At 38.6% G+C, this 18,334-nt stretch overlaps 2 protein-coding genes across 3 annotated transcripts in view; one reads left to right on the top strand and one right to left on the bottom strand.

The window, feature by feature from the left end:
- LOC129134800 (cohesin subunit SA-2-like) overlaps positions 1 to 6,943 on the bottom strand; it is a 57,902-nt gene extending 50,959 nt beyond the window's left edge. Inside the window, exons 1-4 of the mRNA XM_054654479.2 lie at positions 6,805 to 6,943; positions 6,519 to 6,687; positions 2,039 to 2,123; positions 1,276 to 1,422 (exon numbers count right to left, since the gene is read on the bottom strand). Of these exons, the coding sequence (XP_054510454.2) occupies positions 1,276 to 1,422; positions 2,039 to 2,123; positions 6,519 to 6,562 (276 nt within the window). The 5' untranslated portion in view covers positions 6,563 to 6,687; positions 6,805 to 6,943. The remainder of the gene's footprint in view (positions 1 to 1,275; positions 1,423 to 2,038; positions 2,124 to 6,518; positions 6,688 to 6,804) is intronic.
- Positions 6,934 to 18,206, top strand: GTPBP6 (GTP binding protein 6). 2 transcript variants are annotated; one of them, XM_054654844.2, is made up of 10 exons: positions 6,934 to 7,337; positions 10,038 to 10,175; positions 10,602 to 10,672; positions 12,230 to 12,360; positions 13,071 to 13,141; positions 13,591 to 13,749; positions 15,121 to 15,329; positions 16,593 to 16,741; positions 17,052 to 17,204; positions 17,505 to 18,206. In XM_054654844.2, exons 1-10 carry the CDS (start codon positions 6,995 to 6,997, stop codon positions 17,644 to 17,646), a joined length of 1,566 nt encoding a protein of 521 aa, XP_054510819.2. In that variant the 5' UTR covers positions 6,934 to 6,994; the 3' UTR covers positions 17,647 to 18,206. The 2 variants fall into 2 exon arrangements, with proteins under 2 accessions (XP_054510819.2, XP_077029596.1); XM_077173481.1 differs by lacking the exon at positions 6,934 to 7,337 and adding an exon at positions 7,375 to 8,664.
- The last annotated feature ends 128 nt before the right edge of the window (positions 18,207 to 18,334 follow it).

Here is an 18,334-nt window from a genome sequence, read left to right as displayed (position 1 = left end):
ATGTAGTTTTTCACAGATGCTTTGCTTCCTGTTAACAGGGAAAATTACCACAGTTTTAATAAATGTAATATAAAGAAAAATAAAAAAGTTGTCCTCCTGAGTTCTTGATTGCACTGAGGTAACAATTTAATTTAAAAACAAAGAAATAAACACAAACAACAAAAAATCCAAACACACATTTAGCCTCTGCACCATCTAATAACTAGTATTAAATCCTATCAGCAATTTACCCTGGAAGTTCTCTTTTTCTCTAGGACTATGATTTGTGCAGAAGGCTTGAAACAGTTCACATACTAACATAAGCCAAAAAAACTACTCCAGATGTCATTTCTAGGGCAGTACAGCCTATAGCCTGTAAGTGACATGGGTCTCCTGGGACAACCCATCCAGGCTTCAACCCACCAGGAGCTCCACACAGGTCTAACAAATTCCAGCAGCAACAGAACTCAAGCCCTGCTGCCTTTCCAAGACCTTCCCATGATGATTGGCACAGCAGAAGCCAAGCTCTTCAGGAAGCTCTACTGAAGTTACCTCAGCTGTAGCACGAAGATTTCACATCCAAAATATAAATGTACTTTTCATGCATGTGCATACACACACACACTCTCTTTGCTTACAAACAGTACACACCAGAGACATATCTATAACTGTACATAAAAATATTTGGGTCTCCAGATTTTCATATACATATACAAAGATAATATTTACATGTGCTCACAGAATATGGGGAGGTGGGCTTCCTGACATTGAAGAAAATTGCTAACTATATAGATGAATAGGGAACCTGGCTATTATGCAAGCTGCTGGCAAACTGCATTGGAATGAAAGTAAATGATTAACAGTTCAAGGCAAGCACAGGGGGGAAAAGGAAAAAAGGGGAAAAAGGGGGAAAAAAGAAAAATGAAAAAAAAGAAAGAAAAGAAAAAAAAAGAAAAACCTGATTTTTCAGAATTCTGGACAACTAAAATTTGCTATTGATGAATCTTTTCCACATTTTTTAAAATAATTATCTTTTTGTATATTAAGGCATTGTAGACTGGTTTAGGTACAATTTCCTTCCTCTTTTTAAATATCTGACAGCTACCTCTTCACTAATTTCTTGAAGCTGCAATATATTCTTTCTAAGAGCCACACTCACAGCAGTTTTCCAATCAAACATGTTTCTTCCCCAGCTAAACCAAAATTTAAATGTTCCACAGTACAAATAATGGAAATGACCACTGTTTATTCATCTTCCCTCCACCAAATGCTTTCAGAACTCAGTGCTGGGAATACCTGCATGGCCTGCTTCCCCATGCTAACCACTTCAAACAAGGTAACTGCCTCAACCACTTCTCCATTCTGCAGCTGGCTCACTCTTCTGCTAGCAGGAGAATTCCTCCTGATGTTTTCACACTGCTCTCGGACCTTCCGCTTCTCTCTCTGAAACGAGTCAAACACAGTGTGTGAGAAAACACAACGCACAACAGGCATTCACAGACACGAGTTTATTTCACTCTTACTGTAAACATTTCTCCAGGCTGCTCAGTTTTATGCCCCACAGACCCCAACAATTCCTTACCAAATACGACCATACTAAAAGGAATGAAAGTAAGGATTTACCAGTTTGAATTTTACTCTCAACAATGAGTCATAAACATAGGAAGATGTAACGGGAAAGAAGTTTTTGTACAGTTGCACACTACCCAGAAGGCAGTTTTCAGTGGCAGCTGTAATTTCTGAATAACAGAAAGCAAGCACAGAAGCTCTTCTACATCTTTTCCCTCACAGGTTAAACTGACTACCTGCAAATTAACATTGGCAGCACACAAAGCACAGAAAGGAAGAGCAATGGTGAAATGAACTGACCACCCAAAAGCCAGCATTGAGGCTTTGCTGCCAATGGAATTTTAGGGTCAAGCTGTATCCAGTGACCAGCTTTTAGATGCATTGTGATTGCTGCATGCAGTACTCAATTTTGTAACAACTGAACGAGACACAAAATAAACTCCACAATTTAAAAGAATTAAAACTTTTAAAAGTTTTAAAATTAACTTACTGGTGTTTTCAGGTTGCCATTTCTCACACAGGTGCCATTCTGAGCAGGAGACTCAGGCACAGTCTCATCATGGACAGCATTCTCTCTAAGGTGCAATTAAAAAAAAGATTGAAGGAGTTAGCAGCAAGCACTCAGAACTACACACTTCAGGACAAAGCCAGAAGAAAAGCAAATACATGCATTTCAGGATTTTTAATTTGTTGTTTGGAACTGGTGACATTTTTTCACTAAAACCAAACAGCTAACTTTAAAAGTACAACAGAAATTTGGGGCCTTTTTCAGAGTATTGGCTTTCCTGTAAGATATGCAGATAATTAGAAAACCAGCAAAGCTATCAAAGGTATCAAGGAAGTATAAAGTAAGTAAATGAAACAGAAAGCTGACATTGACTTAATGCAGCCTTTGTTGACTTAAGAGCTTTGCACCATGAACCAGTAACACAAGTAGGCATTCACTCTGTGGGTGCCCTAAGCTAAACAAGGCAGCAACATTTGATGTGTTGACATTTTAAAATGAGAAGAAGAAATTGGTTTACTTTGTTTATTAAACATGCTAAAGAAAAAAGACACATAAAAAACTTCATTTTCAAGTCATTGCTAATATCATGGAGGAACAATTGTATAAAGAAAGATGCACCTTCTGGGAGATCTGAAGCCATACATTTATCTGCAATGAAACCATGTCATTTGTCATCATTCCCAACGCTAACAATGTGCTTTGCCAAGGGTCATGTTTGAGTAGATGAGCTGGATCCCACTTGTGCAGCAGGTCCAGCACAGGAAGCTGGCTGCAATGGCCTCCTTTAAACTACAGTGGCCAGGACATGAAGCCAGTTGACTTGTACTACAGGAAGGCACAGAAAGAAAGTAAATATGAGAGTGTACAATTACTTCTATTTTCTTGATACTGCTGCAACAAGAGCGTGTACTAACACAAGTGACCACTTTACAAACAAAAAAAACAGTGTGTTACACTATCAGATACCATCAACTCTCCAGTATCCAGTGTTGGCTAACACAGATGGAGAATTGAGCTGGCTCTGCATCCATGTTCTATGGATGCAGAGCCAGCTCAAATCCACCTACATTTATCAATGCCAGATAAGCATTTTTATCATTCTTCTTCCCACAATTGTTTTGCAAAGCAAATTCTGAGACTGAATAACATCAACTGCAGGACCAAGGTCACAACATTATTTTGTTGGTAAGAGCAGACAGATTTTATTTAAATATATCTCTGTTTACTTTTTGATCTACTGAGACACTTCAAGAAATGATGTAGAATAAGGCTTCCAAAGACTCCAATAAAAATTCTACAGAAATATAAAATTGCAGAAAAATATATAAAATTTCTAAATACAATTATGCATATGCTTACCTTCTTTACAGAGAAATGAAAGTCAAATTCTGTTAATTACTCGCTATAGAAAAGTTCAAAACATGCCAAAGTGTTTGATAGATGGAAGGAAAGAAAATAATTCTGGATGAACCAATCCTAATACCAACTGTGTGGACTTCTGCATGTAAAGAGTGGGATAAACTATAGCTCCCAGCTCAGTCAGTATTCTATAAGAAATCATTCACAAAATTTTTCAATTGTCTTCTTTGATTTAAAATTGCAAGCCACAGAGATTAAGTAGCCCAAGCACTACTGGAGAGTTCCCAGCTGAAAAGAACAAACAGCAAGGAACAGCAATATGCATTGCTTCTCTGATGCCAGTTTGCTCTTCTCAGATCCTTCTACAGACCACAAAACCAAAAAGAATCCAAACATGTTTGGCAAGGAGCTGTTTCTCCTATGTGATTTAATCCTTCCACTTTTGATTTCAAAGCAGAATGCATCACTGTGGGGCTGGACTAACAGGTTTTTACTTGCACTGTTTCACAGGAGCTGCAACTCGGGTGCCAGCCAACACTGCAGTAACATGGGTTACCAGTTTCTGCATTGTACCTCAACATAACACTCAACACACATTCAAAACCTTTTCTGAAGTGTTTACAAGTGTTTACAAGTATTCAGCAACTTACTCTATCCCAGAAAGAAAATGAATGCACTGCATTTGATTATAGCAACTATATTTGAGTCCAAGTTGGTTTAAAACATTTAAATAATTCAAAAATCAGAACTGCCACAGGACAGTTCTGTCAAGGACTTGTCTGATCACGTACTGCTTTTACTATCTCTGTGTAGAACATACTTTGAAGGTTTAATTCACGCCTCTCTTTCCTAAGAACATTCTAAAGGACAGCTCTCTGGACAGTATCTATTGGCCTTGTGCTACTTGTTTCTTTTCTTATGCCACACAAAATGTACTTGTAGCAAAAGAAGCAAAGTAAGGAAACGCCTGGCATATGGAGCAGCATGTTACCAAAGCTCAGCAAAACCTCCAAGAGTGGGAAGACCACAGACCTACAGCTCCTTCATGCTGGGCCAAATAAACACCAAATAAAACATATCTGGGGTGAAACCTGTTACAGTAACTGTTACACAAGCAACTAAACATCTATCTTAAGCACTCAGCAAATATAACTAAGCACTAAATACTAATATTAAAAAGCCATTTAGTTTCTGAACTGTTTTGGTTACCAGTGCATTGCAGCACATAGCTATGCCTCGGGAAGCACTGGGAAACAACAGACAACTTACATAAAAGTAGAGGTTGTTTTTAAACTCAGGTACTACTAATTTTCATGTTTCTCCCTTCTCTCTCTTTTTTTTCTTTTTTTTTTTTGGTAGCCTTTAATACTGGTGTTTCCAGTTAGGCTATTCATAAGGCAGGTACAAACATTTGCAGAAACTAGACCAGCACCTAGAAACTGAAGCCCATGTAACCACTGAGCAATTAAATGGGATATTTAAATGGAACTTTCATTTGCACAACTACATTTCTGTTGAAGAAACTGTTAAAAGAATTAAGATATCCTCTTATCCTCTTAAGCAAAACATAGGTATTACTGTACCTAGCTGGGGGAAGACACAGGGGTCACTTCTGCAGCAATCCCTATACGTGTCTCTATTTAACATCTCAACTATAGGAATGCAATGGTAGGTTTGACAAATTTTGAAGTACCTTTTTTTTTTTTTTTCTCCCTTTGTTATTTTACACCATGTTGAGCACTTTGCATACATTCACTGCTTCATGCACTGGAAGAAACAGCTCTCAGTTGTTTAGTTGTTTCCATCGGGAACCAGTAAGAAAGCAAAAGCAGAAGGCCATTTCTATTTCCACCTCTATACCCTGTTATGTATGGCTCAGAGACTCATTTTTACCTTGTGTTCCTGCCACAATGTTGTCCTTTCACTAACACTTGAAGTATTACTTATAAAACACTTGAAGTATGAAGGAAGCCAAGTCCCACATCTAATCCTCAGACACAATACTACTGTGATAACGTCTGAATTCAGTTTTCTTATCTTATTAAACATTTAGGATAGATCTGGTGACTCACACTTGAAAAGAAAACTACCTCTTTACCAAAGAGGAAATATATTCATTTTGTGTGTAAAAGGAACGATTAATCTGTGCTACTGAAAGAATCCTACCTGTAAACTTTTTAAATTCTAAATTTCAAAACAACTGTTTCATCTACTAGAACCAATATAAGAAGCTCTAATAAGCAACTGCCGTGTACCTGCCTAACACCTCTGAAGGTAAAAGGCTGGTTTCAGATGAAACATACTGTAATGGACACATGGGAAGCTATACATGTCATCATGGGCTACAACTCTCAGCTTCCATTAGAGCGTAATGAAGCAAAACACATGGAGCAAACAGGCCCAGAACACGACAGGATCAGAAAAGACCAGGCTGCAATGAGTTCAAAGCACACAACAGTGAACATCTAAGAAGTTTCACTCTTTGAAACCAAACAAGAAATATCCAAATGTTGTAACTTTACCTTTTATTTATTTATATTTATTCTAGTGGAACTTCTAGTTGCCATTGCATAAACAATTATATGAATACTTTATCTCATCTCAACAAACGACTTAGAAATACATTATAAATGGAAGAAGACATGATGGCTCCCTGATAAAAACAATACAAAATATACAGAAGCAATGCCCCCATCGATGCCTACAGGGAGCTTGCAGATTACTTAGCACTCTTCCCCCTCAGCATCCCCAAATTCTCCAATGAAAGGAACACACGCACTGACAATGAATCTGCCCTTTTTTTTTTTTTTGGTAAGATAGGGTACACATAGGCACTGCGGTGAATAAGGCACAGAAAAGCTTGCAAAGCCAAGGTCCCTGTCAAACAGCATTAAACACTACATTAAGGAGGTGCTAAATAGTACACGAAAGGAAATAAAATGAAGATATTAGCAATAAAGCACAATGCAGAGCAAACCCCTTTTTTCCCCTTTCCCCCAAGGTGACACACCACAGATTGCCGCGGTATCTGCACGGCACGAACCCGAGGGACAGCACCCGAATTTACCCACAGATTTTACAGACAACCTGCGCCAGGTCTTACTTTTGGCTGGGAAGGGTACTGGCTGCGTTGGGCTCGGCTATCATTTCCGCCACATTATTTCAGCAGCACAAGCCAGCTGTCACGGCCTTCTGAGGAAACTTCACCGAAATCGACAGTGTTAAAAACATAACAACCCTTCGGCTTTTGCGGGCGGAACAGCGGCCGAAAACTGTCAAGAAAGGCACACAAAGAGACTTAATTCCATGCAAACCAGGCCAGAAACAGCCACTCCTCCATACCCCGCCCGGCCGCAGAAGAGGATGAAACAGAAAGAAATGAAACCTACCGACAACCGTGCAGTCCCTCCCTGGCGCTGCCCAGCGCGGCCGGCCCGGGCCCGGCGTCAATCACGGCGGCCGCTGGGCCCGGCAGGGGCGGGCAGCGCTGTCACATGGGCGGCGGCGGCGCTTCCGCAGCGGCCGGAAAGACGCGGCCGCTGACGGTCCCTGCCCGCCGCTCCGGGCCCGGTGGTGCCTATGGGGCCCGGCCGCCTCTCGTGGTCGCTGCTGCTGCGCTGTCGGCGGGCGGCGGCGGCGGCTCTGGGCGCGCCCCGGTGCCACCCGCTGCCCGCCCGCCCGCTCAGCGCCGCCGCCCCGCTCCGGGCCCCCCTGCGCCCGCCGGGCACGGGCGGCGGAGCGCCCTGGAACGGGGCGGCGGGCGCCGGCGGGGATGAAGAAGAAGAAGAAGAGGAGGATGATGAGGCCGCCCTGGAGGAGCTGCTGGCTCCGTCTCCGCTGGCCCCGGGGCCCGGCGCCCAGCGCGTTGCCGTCGTGCACCCCGCGGTGAAGTGGGGCCCGCAGAAGTCGCCGCTCACCACGGGTGCGGGGCTGCGGGGGCGGGCGGGCTCGCAGGGAGCTGTGCATCAGGGGGGTCGGATGGGCTGCCCTGGGAGGCGGTGGAGTCTCTGTGCCTGGACGTGTGTAAGAAAAGACTGGCGGTAGCACTGAGAGCCGTGAGCTGTTGACATGCTGGTGTCTGGTCACAGGTTGGACTCCATGATCTCAGAGGTCTTTTCCAGCCCAATTGATTCTGTGCCGGTAGCGTGAAGTGGCCCCGTGTCACAGCGGTGAAACCGCGACGTGCGGCTTGCAAAGGACAAGCTGGGATGGAAGGTCTCGGTCGTTCTCTCCTTCTTTGACAACTTTTTAAAAGACAAGGAGCTGTTAGTGGGTGCTGGCAGGCCTGTGCTTTGACTTGCAAACCACGCTGACTCTATTTTGGTCAGGTTGGTCAGGGAAGCAGTTTGGTGTCCTCCTTATTAGCACAATGTTAATGGCCCTCAGCCCTGCTGCCTGCCCAGGTGGGCTGGAGTCCTTTGGCCTTAGGGCTGCCCAGAAGTTGGCTGGAGAGCAGCAATACTCTCCTGTCCAGAGAAGAGAGTGCTCTGAAGATGAAGTCCTGTATAAATCCTCTCGGGGACTTAAGTGCTTTTATGCAGTTACCTAGTGATGCACCAATAATTCCTCTGTAAGGACTTTTTTTTAGGACTACTATTAGGTTTCTCTCAGAAATCATAATTAGCTAATGTATAAGCATTAATCACACACAAGATACATTATGAACTTGATGCTTCTCTTTGAACACTTCTCTAATTAGAAGGCTGCAATGTAAAGGATTAAAGCATCTTGTAAGTTGGCTTTTTATGTATAGAATCATAGAATGGTTTGGGTTGGAGGAAACCTCTGAAGGTCATCTAGTTTGACCCCTGTAATGATACAGGACATCTTCCACTGGAGCTTGTTCAGAGCCTTGTCTTATCTGGCCTGAATGTTCACAGGGAATATTTACAGGACCTCCACCTCTCTGGGCAATCTATTCCAGTGTTTCACCACTCTTATTGTAGAAAACTTCTTTATATCAAATCTAAATTGAATCTCTTGGTTTAAAACCACTGCCCCATTTTATTGCAACAGGTCCTGCTAAAAAGTCTGTCCCCATCTTTCTTATAAACCCCTTTTACGTACTAAAAGGCTGTAAAAAGTCTTCCCAGGAGTCTTCTCCAAGCTGGACAGCACCAACTCTCCCAGACTTTTCTCATAGGAGAGGTTCCACCCGTCTGATCATCTCTGTGGCACTCCTCTGGACTGCTCCAACAGGTCCATGACTACCTTGTGCTGGGACCCCAGAGCTGGATGCAGCACTGCAGGTGGGGTCACCAGTGCAGAGCAGAGGGGCAGAATCCCCTCCCTTGCTCTGCTTTGCTTTGGATGCAGCCCAGGACATGTTTGGCACTCAGGGCTGTGAGCACAGAGCGCTGGGCCATGTCCAGTTTCTCATCCACCAACGCCCCTGAGTCCTTCTCAGCAGAGCTGCTGTGATCTGTCCATCCCTCAGCCTGTACCAATATCCTGGGGGCTTGCCCTGACCCCGGTGCAGGACCTTGCACTTGTTGATCATCACTAGTTTTCCATGGGCCCACTTCTTGAGCCTGTCAGTGTTCTTCTGGATGGCAAGAGACACTTTGTATATACTTATTCTTTTATTCCAATGTATTATGTGATGAGCCTAAATCCTGTTTAGTTTTATTGGTGCTGCTAATTCTAACAAATTCTCACATTGCAGAATAAAGCTTTTAACCTTTGCAGAATTGATGTAAGTGACATAATTTTACAACTGAAAAGTAGGTAAAATATGACGGCACCTTTCTGTCCAAACATACAGTAGAATAGCAACGGTCCCTCTCCATTTATTTAGGCCCTCCTTAGGGCCTGAAATCTGAACCAATGTTTTGGAATGATTTTTGAAGCACCACAGATACAATAGGAAATCTGTGTATTTTACAAAAAGTATGAACAGTATGAGGAAAAAGTGGATCACGATTATCTTTAAAAATACGTTACCTTTTGGACCAATGTAATCTATTTAGTATATAAACAATGTTTTGCTGTCTAGGGAAACTTTACAAATTTGTTCTGAAGAGGAAAAGTTTGGCATATCAAGACTAGAACTGCTGATCTGATATTCTTGTGTAGTCTTTGTGATTTCACAAAGTTCTCAAAAATCACTGCTTTGCAGTGTAGATATTAAAAACTCAAAAGTAATTGATGAACCAGAATACAGGATTCAAATCTACTGGTTTTAGCAAGTCACAAACCAGTTTAGGTCCTTTAAGTGACTGTGAAGTTAGCAGCAGGATATGCTGTATTAGTAATTCCTAAATTATTGCTGCAAAACATCAAAGTGTTAATGGTGTGGCTTTGTGCTTATCTGAAATAATAGATTTTCCAGCTAGTTATTCATTTCACTTGTTGAGGAAAAAAGCTTGGTGATTTCTTTCCTGACAATACAATTAAAAATTCTCCTAAGCCAACAACCACAGAAATAATTTATACTGGCAGAAAGAAGCTTTGTGTGATAAAATTGCATCAAACTGTTCAATTACTCTGATTAGAGGTAAGACACTTTGCTCCTTGTGCTAGAGGTTACAAGAAGTACTGTAGTTATTGGAGATCTGAGCAGGGTTATGATGGTACATTGTAATATTTATTTCTTTTTTCTGTTATTGTTATGTTCCTGAAGCTGAATTACAGATTGCCGAAGCCGTTGCTCTTGTAGATACTCTTCAGAACTGGACTGTTTTAGATAAAATAATTATTTCTACAAAAAATCCCAACAAGAAGTTTGTTTTTGGCAAAGGAAACTTTCAGGTTTTGACAGGTAAGGACTGAGATCTTTCAGCACTGCATCACTCTAAATGAAAGACTTTTGCAGACAAACTGTTCAAGGATAGGTGTGAAAGCTGAAGAGAGGGAGAATTTTGTTTATCCATCATGCAGGTTTCCAGGCAAACGTGAAAGAATTTTTAAGGTTACAAAAGCAATGCAGAATAGACATAACCCCTGGTCACTGAAAATGTGTGAGTTAACTTAGTCTGTAACTTTATGTGATTGACATAAGTGAAACTGATGCTGTTCTTGGCACAGAACTAAAGTAGCAATTAAAACTGCTCTATGAACAAATACTATGGTGCCATTTGATGTTTTATGAGCATTCTGCTCAGTGCAAAATGGTTTATAGTCTGGGCATTTTAAAAAGAGAATTTACATTTAACACTGTATTTTGCAATCATTATCCATCTTTTAGAAAAGATTAAAAAATTGCCCCATGTGACAGCTGTCTTCTTGAATATGGAAAGAATATCTTCACTAACAAAGGTAATTAAACATAGTATCAAATCATATTCTTTGTATCACTGTTGTTTGGAAGCTGTTGATGTTAGGAGAAGTGGTTGGTTAAGATTCTGAATTTGCAAATATTAATATATGAAGCACCAGGACTGAGTTTTATTGAAAAGAATCTTAATACCTATTGCATTTGTCCAGTTGATATATGTTTCCAGCATGTGCATGAAATTTTCTAGCAGCTTACTACAATTTATTATAGACTCTGCTCCCACTTTTGACACTAGCCCTTTTTAAAATGTTGAAAACGTTACTCAAGATGTTTTTTACAAAATTATGGTATTAACACAGGTGTTAACACAGATTCTGTTAGGAAGAATGTCAATATTTTGGATTAGCTATGTGCTCAAGTTTCTATATTTATAATAGATATAGCATATTTTTCCCTATGCTGCGGATGCTGAATTGTATTTTGAATATGAGGTGTAAATATGAGGTGAATATGAGGTGTAAAGCTATAAGAGCAAGCTTATAGTTGAATGTTTCAAATACTTAAACTTTCATTCCTAACCCTTAAAAAGAAGCATTGAGGGGTGCAGCATACTTCAGTATTTTAACACTGGCAGTAAAACAATTGGTACATGAACTACAAATATTCATGGACAAACTGACATAAAAACTTTTCTGGGTTTTAATATGTGCAGCATCATGCAGGGTGTAAAGTGTGTGCAAACTTTACAAGCAAACATTAATGCTTTGCTGGTGGTTTTGAATGCTTTCCCTGACTATAAAATGAAGAGATGACAAATATCTCTAACAGATGGTTATTCAAGTGCTTCCATTTGTTGATGAAAGGAAAGTTGAAAATGTTTCACTTCAATTTCCTAGTTTTTAGGAAAACTGTTTATTTTACAGTATGAGTTCTTTCAGTACTAGATTTGTTAAAAATTGTTTTCTTTTCACGAATATAGATCTTAAGAGAAATTAAACAGGGTTGATTCAGGAAAGTATTTGAGAACATGTATACAAGCATTCTGGATTTTAGAGGTGGCATAAGGAAACTGCTGCATATTTTAAGTGTCTTTTGCTGAATTAGAGCAAGGATGAGGGGTTTGGGTTGGTTGGGTTTATTAAGTGTTTCATTGAAATAATTTTCCTGCATTCCTCTCTATTTGTTTGCAAGTTTTAGTAATCTTTTTTATTTTCCTATGTTATCCCTAGCCATTCCCATTCCAGTATTTCATAATTATTTTTTACAAGGATTTAACTACTGATGTTCTTGATTCTGAGATATGCTGTAAGACTTGTTGCAAGAATCCATAAAGGGCAGTGGAAGGATTCTCACTGAATTTGATGGGCCTAGACATAAAGTTCTACTCTCTAAATTTGCTTTAACTCCTCTCTTTCTGGTCAACCAGATTTTGACTTTGCATGCTCATAATGATTGCCCATCCATTGCAGTGGAATCCTGAGTTCCTCTGAGTTTAAGTGTCCATCAGCTAACTAACTGTACTTGCTGTGTAGGAATTGATCTAGAGATACTGTGGGGGACAGAAGACATCTCGATTATTTTGTCTTGCATGGCTAAAGAAAGAACTAGAAGGTGCCTGGGGCGTGCCAGTCTTTGACAGATACACCGTGGTACTTCACATTTTTCGCTGCAATGCCCGGACGAAAGAAGCAAAACTGCAGGTAGCACTGGCTGAAATTCCACTTCTCAGGTATCTGGGCTGTGCACATCACATACTCATATCTACATGGTTTAGTGACTATTTCTTTACAGTAACAAAAGCCAGCAACATTTACTGTAAAGAAAAAATATATAGGGTGTTCAATGATTGATCAGAGCACAGAATTATTTACTAGAATGCCATTATTCTACCACAGCATTCTGCAGTGCTGACAGGCAAAACCAAAATGTGTTCAATAATCTTACAAAATGTATTTTTCATGAAAAGGTCCCGGTTCTTTCTAAGACACAAGATGGATTGCAAGAATATGTAGGAATTGGATATGTATATCCCATATATAAAATTGTTGAGTGTAATAATGAAAGCTATAAACAAGGAAGAATAATTTGTATTTCAATTTTCCATAATTATACATTCTGTGGCACAGAAATGTGTACATGGCAGTTGGTGTGAGTTATGTGGATGTTTTAGAGGTATAGTTGGCTCTTCGAAATTTCAGAATAGCAATTACAATTTACCAAGAGAGTTGTAGGCTTTTTCAAGCTACAGTTGAGCCAGAAAAATTCATTTTGTTTTTTTTCTCCAGGCTTCTTGCCATTAGCAGGTTTTATTTACAACTCAGTAATTTAGTGGTTTTATTTGTACTATCAGAATAACACTACTGCTTCACAATTTTTAGGTATTTTGGTATAACTGGATTTAAAAAAATTGCTTCCAATTAACTGTTACTCTGCTGCCAGGTCAAATCTGAAAAACGAGGTGTCTCAGCGAGATCAGCAGAGAGGAGGTTCAAGATACATCATGGGCTCAGGTAAAGTCTAAATAATCTCATGATTTAGAGGATTTTTTTCTCCATGGCTTTTAAACAAATTTAGTTGCATCTTATTTTATTTGTAGGAGGTCAGGAGGAAAAAACAGTGTTCTGCGTCTAATTAAACAAATGTACAAAAATCTATCGGAAAGTAAGTTAAATAATAAGGTTTGGGTCTGTACTAGTCAAGTTTTTTGGTCAGTAACTGGTGAAGGATAAACTATTTGCTTGCCACAGGGATTTTTCATAAGTGTACATGGATATTTTAGAGTGGTTAGCATATGTTTCATAATTACTTATTCACTTTTTTAGCCAAGAATACATAGTTTTAGTGGCTTATTTTTAACCTCACTAACCCTAGTGCTAGCTCACTTGATTTCCAAATACATCACTTGCTATACAGTTTCTCTTGTAAGCTGTTCTGCCAATTACTCATTTGCATTTTTCAGGTGAAAAATTTCTAGAAACACAGAATCGTGTCTTAAAAGAAAGGGAATTTAAAATCAGGAACGCCTTGGAGAAACTGAGGAGAAAAAGGGCTTTACTTAGAACTCAGCGCAGAAAATGCGAGTTCCCAATGGTCTCAGTAATGGGCTATACCAACTGTGGTAAGCAAAACCTCCTGAAATCATAACACAAAAGAGCTTATATTGTCTAGTTTTTAATTAGAAACTCTAGCCAGATTCTCATTTGTGTGTGTATAGGCTTCGTATTTTAATTAGTTTTTTTAATTGTGTAATGAATATTTGTCAGTTAGGATGTAGTTAGGAAAGCAAATTAAGCTGCTTGGTTTTTTCAGTCTCCAAGACATGTTTTGGAGAAATGCCTAGCACCTATTGTGCCAGAAAGATTTTATATACAGTGCTAAAGACTGCACTGTTATTGTCCCTTTATATGAATCTCTACTACTTGATCAGAATGGGTACAGAAAAGTACATGAGTGTTAGATCACAATGAAGACTTGAGGCATAGGAAGACAATTAAGAGTTGGCTATTGATCTGAGAAACCTGCTTAAGGACCACTGTAGCTTTTCATGGATTATGTGTAGCACTCTGAGATGTGTTCCTAGGAGAAGCTAAATAAAGCTAAAGAGGTTTTTTCTTCTTTTTTTGGTTTGGTGTGTTTTTTTAGCTTACACAAGTGAATTCTTACTCAAGGCATAAATCATTGGACTAGAAACTTTTTTCAGGTTGGATTATCTAAAGACAATTTCATTTTCTTACTCAACTTTTTTAAAAAAACAAAACTATCCTGCACTCAAATATTTGGATTATACTGTATGTTTTTCTTAAATGTCATACTTCCATACTTTACCAACTGAAGATAGATGTAGATATAGATATAGATATAGATATAGATATAGATATAGATATAGATATAGATATAAAACAGTTTGGCATACACATAATTGAAATACTTTAATTAGGCTATATACTGAGCACTTTAATGACTAAATATATGAAGTATTCATTGAGTCAAATAAATGTCTCTATTATTATGTTCATGAGGAAATGCCTAATAAAGGCCTCAGCCTAATAAGGTATATATTATTAGCACTTATCTTTATTTTTTTTATTTAGCAAGTAAATAATTTCATTTGGCAACAGAAGCACTGAGGAGTGTGTAAGTGCATGCTTCCTAATGCTGTCATGGCAGTGCTCTTCAGAGTCTTAATGGTGAGAGATGTAGGTAGATCAAATGAGGTCAAATGAGTCTTTGATTATCTTGTGATTTCACAGCACAGCTGTAGATACCAGTATGTGATTACATGTGTGACCTTAAACCCAATTCCAGGTTATAAAATGTAAGACTGTCTTTGGATTTCCTAACATCATATAGATAACTGATCACAAGCTACAATTAAACAACTCAAATAGATGTAAAAACATATGTTACATCATACATTTCACCTGAGCCTTGCAAATTAAATTTTACTTGGAACAAGCCATTAAAATACTGTAATTTTTTATTTAATTAGGAAAAACTACTTTGATCAAAGCCTTGACTGGGGAAGCAGGACTTCAACCCAAAGATCAGCTGTTTGCCACTCTGGATATTACAGCCCATGCTGGCTATTTGCCCTCACATATGCCAGTTATTTATGTTGACACCATTGGGTTTCTGACTGATCTTCCACATAATCTGGTTGAGTCATTTTCAGCTACACTAGAAGAAGTGGCTTACTCAGTAAGTAGTCGACTATAAAAATCGGGAAATCAAATAATTTCATTTTAGATAATCCTCACCCCTTCAAAACAGAGGAAGCTAATTGACGTGCTGTTCTTAGCAAAGTATCTGGCTGACTAAACTCCTGAGATAATGATGTAAATATCTTAAAATAAACTAATTTTCTGATGCTTTACTTACGTAGAACATGCAGCTACGAAGGGATTTCAGAAAGGGCTTATTTGGAGTATATGTGTGCATCGCCATGATACTTAAACCAGATAAACCAGATTTTTCTGATAAAATATCTGAACAGTGCATCCAAGTGAGTCAAGGCTAGCTTTTCTGGGAGTTAAAAATGAATTAAAGCATCTGAAATTACCTGGTTTTAACTTAAGGTTGCTTGTAGACTACAAGTGGGTGATTGTGATGTGATGCAGGCAGCATGTAATAAATATAAATGTACTTTAGCAATTATTTTCTCATTAAAGTTTGTTTTCCTGTGCTATAACAAAGTGTAAAGCTGCATACATACACACAGATATTTAAACAAAAACCCTGTATTATGAAAGGTAATGAAATTTAGTGGTAGCTAGATGCCAGAATGCTGCTAAAGATTAGACTTAACCATGTAATAGCAGGGCTTTCAAAACCTGGCTGAAACCATCCTGTTTGTCATTTACTTCTAATTATTTTTCAGAAGTATAAAGCAATGTCTCAAGCAAAGATGATGAAACTATTTGAATGCAAATGTTGAGTTTGGTTGCTTGGTTTTTATTATGGCAAACATTATATATATACCTGAAACTGGTAAATTTTGTATGAAGCTTTTTAGTGAAGCATCAGTAATAGTATCCTGGGAGCTAAGCAGAAGGATAGTATTCTATATTTTGAATGTAAAAATAGAATTACAGGGAGGTTTTTTCCCTCTGTTTTTGAAACAGTTTTGAAGCCTTACTGTTACAAAGCCTTGGCTTTGAACAAAATGAATCAGTTACTATTTGAAATCTGATTCTGTAACTAGCTTGATTGACAGCATTTGCTTCAGGTTTGTGGGAGGCAATTTGTACTCACTAGAGGTGGAAGGCTAAGCTGCTGCAGATTTTCTTCCATCATGGTCTAAGAAACAGTAGCTTAATACTGGTTTAGTAGTTAATTTTACAGTGCTAATCTGCCAGTGTATTACCAAATGGACAGGAAAGTATTTTACATTAATTAGCAATGCAAAAATGGTATACAATCTCTACAACCTGGTAAATGGTATTGTATATTGATCTTTGCCAGGATCTGATAGTTCATGTGAGGGATGTTACTCATCCAGAAACCATCCTCCAAAAAGCCACTGTTCTGTCAGTTCTGAGGAATCTCAATCTTCCTAGCCATTTACTGGACTCAATGGTAGAAGTTCATAACAAAGTGGATTTGATAGAAAGGTAAGCAGGAGATGCTAAGTGTACTTAAACATTTCTTATGTTCCAGGATCTTTTTCATTCTTAGTGTAGAAAAGAGATCCCACACTTCAGAATATATTTAATAATGTTTCTCAGTCTTTTACATATGTAACTATGGTCTGAAAAAGAATTAATTATCTTTTAATTACAAAAGAAATCACTTGAGTCATACAAGAAGTGGCCTCTGTAGAAGGTGTCAGTACAAAGTAACTCAGTTAAATTGTCCGTGCTTGGAATATTTTCACAACCTAATCTTCATGAACAAATGTGCTAGCAATTAATTTTCTTTCAGGTATAAACCCACTGAAGAAAGTGCTTTAGCTGTTTCTGCTCTGCATGGGCATGGTTTAGAAGAACTGAAACAAGAAATAGAGAAAAAAATACTGACAGCAACAGGGAAGAAGATTCTAACAGTTAATATCAACTTAGAGGGACCTCAGCTAAGGTAAATAATTTTAAATCATGTGAAGGACTTGGAGAAATATGAAACACTTAATCATTCATGTCTGAAAGTTTTCAGATCATATCATACTGATTTTAATCTGCTACCTCTCTTAAGAATAACAGAGATACTTATCAATGTTTTGCGACCTATTGACAAAAAATAGCCCCATTAGAGAAGTGAAGTGAAACACTTTATCTTTTAAAGTGTTACCTAGATAGGAACCTTCGGACCTAGACCAAGAATCACATTTTGTGCAATGTGTCATACTTTTAAGATTCTAATATGCTTTCACATTTACAGTTGGCTCTATAAAGAAGCAACAGTTCAGGAAGTAGAGGTCATGCCAGAAGACGGCACAGCCAGGGTGAAGGTGATAATCGGCAGCTCTGCTTTCGGCAGATACAAAAACCTCTTTCCCAACAGTGAGATTTTCATGTCATGAAATTGCATCCTGTTCCAGGAGAAGAAACTGATCTCTTCAAGAGGATGTGAAATAAATGACCTGTTAGTCTCACTGCTGAATAGTTTATTTTTCTTCCACACTTGATGGTTTTGGCGCATTTTAGAAATGGACGCTGTTTCAGAAAACTTCTATATGGAAACAATAAGAGCTCTCAGCTTAATTTTGTCAGCAAGTACCAGGACAGCACTAAATTTTTTAAGTTAAACCTGTTGTTGGCTGAGGACCTCAAACACACGGAATGGCATCTGACTTAATCTACAGAAAAGTACCAAGTTTCTTATATCATATAAATAAAGCTTTTTATTGCCTTTTTCAGAAGAAAATAGTATTTATTATAGTTAAGGTGTTTCAGATGGTCTTTGGAAAAGGAAAGTTAGTGAAGAAAATATTGTTGGTTGTATATAAATAATAAAGATAAATCTGTTTTCAAGCAGAATGCGTGAATGTAAGTAAAATAACTGCCATGTCTTATTGCAGTGAAGAAAAACAAATCAATTAAGGCATTAAATAAAGTTAGCTGTGAACATCTTTTACCCATACAGTTTTCTTGCCTACAGTAATTTATCCACAATACGTATTACTATGTCAGTTCTTGGAGAAAACATTTAAGGTAAAGCAAACCTTTTCACAGAGGAAAACAATAGGAAAAAACCCACAACAGATCCAT

Source organism: Agelaius phoeniceus, chromosome 2 (genome assembly GCF_051311805.1).
Source record: "Agelaius phoeniceus isolate bAgePho1 chromosome 2, bAgePho1.hap1, whole genome shotgun sequence".
Taxonomy (NCBI): Eukaryota; Metazoa; Chordata; class Aves; order Passeriformes; family Icteridae; genus Agelaius; species Agelaius phoeniceus.
The sequence above is the reverse complement of the archived record's forward strand: the minus strand, read 5'-3'. Positions and strand labels throughout refer to the sequence as shown.

What these genes read in the sequence shown, in the direction of transcription:
- GTPBP6 (XM_054654844.2), top strand. Translation starts at nt 6,995, where the DNA reads ATGGGGCCCGGCCGCCTCTCGTGGTCGCTGCTGCTGCGCTGTCGGCGG. An exon ending in GAATATCTTCACTAACAAAG is followed by an intron (nt 10,673 to 12,229) that starts GTAATTAAACAT and finishes GCATGGCTAAAG; the next exon opens with AAAGAACTAGAAGGTGCCTG. An exon ending in TAGAAGAAGTGGCTTACTCA is followed by an intron (nt 15,330 to 16,592) that starts GTAAGTAGTCGA and finishes GATCTTTGCCAG; the next exon opens with GATCTGATAGTTCATGTGAG.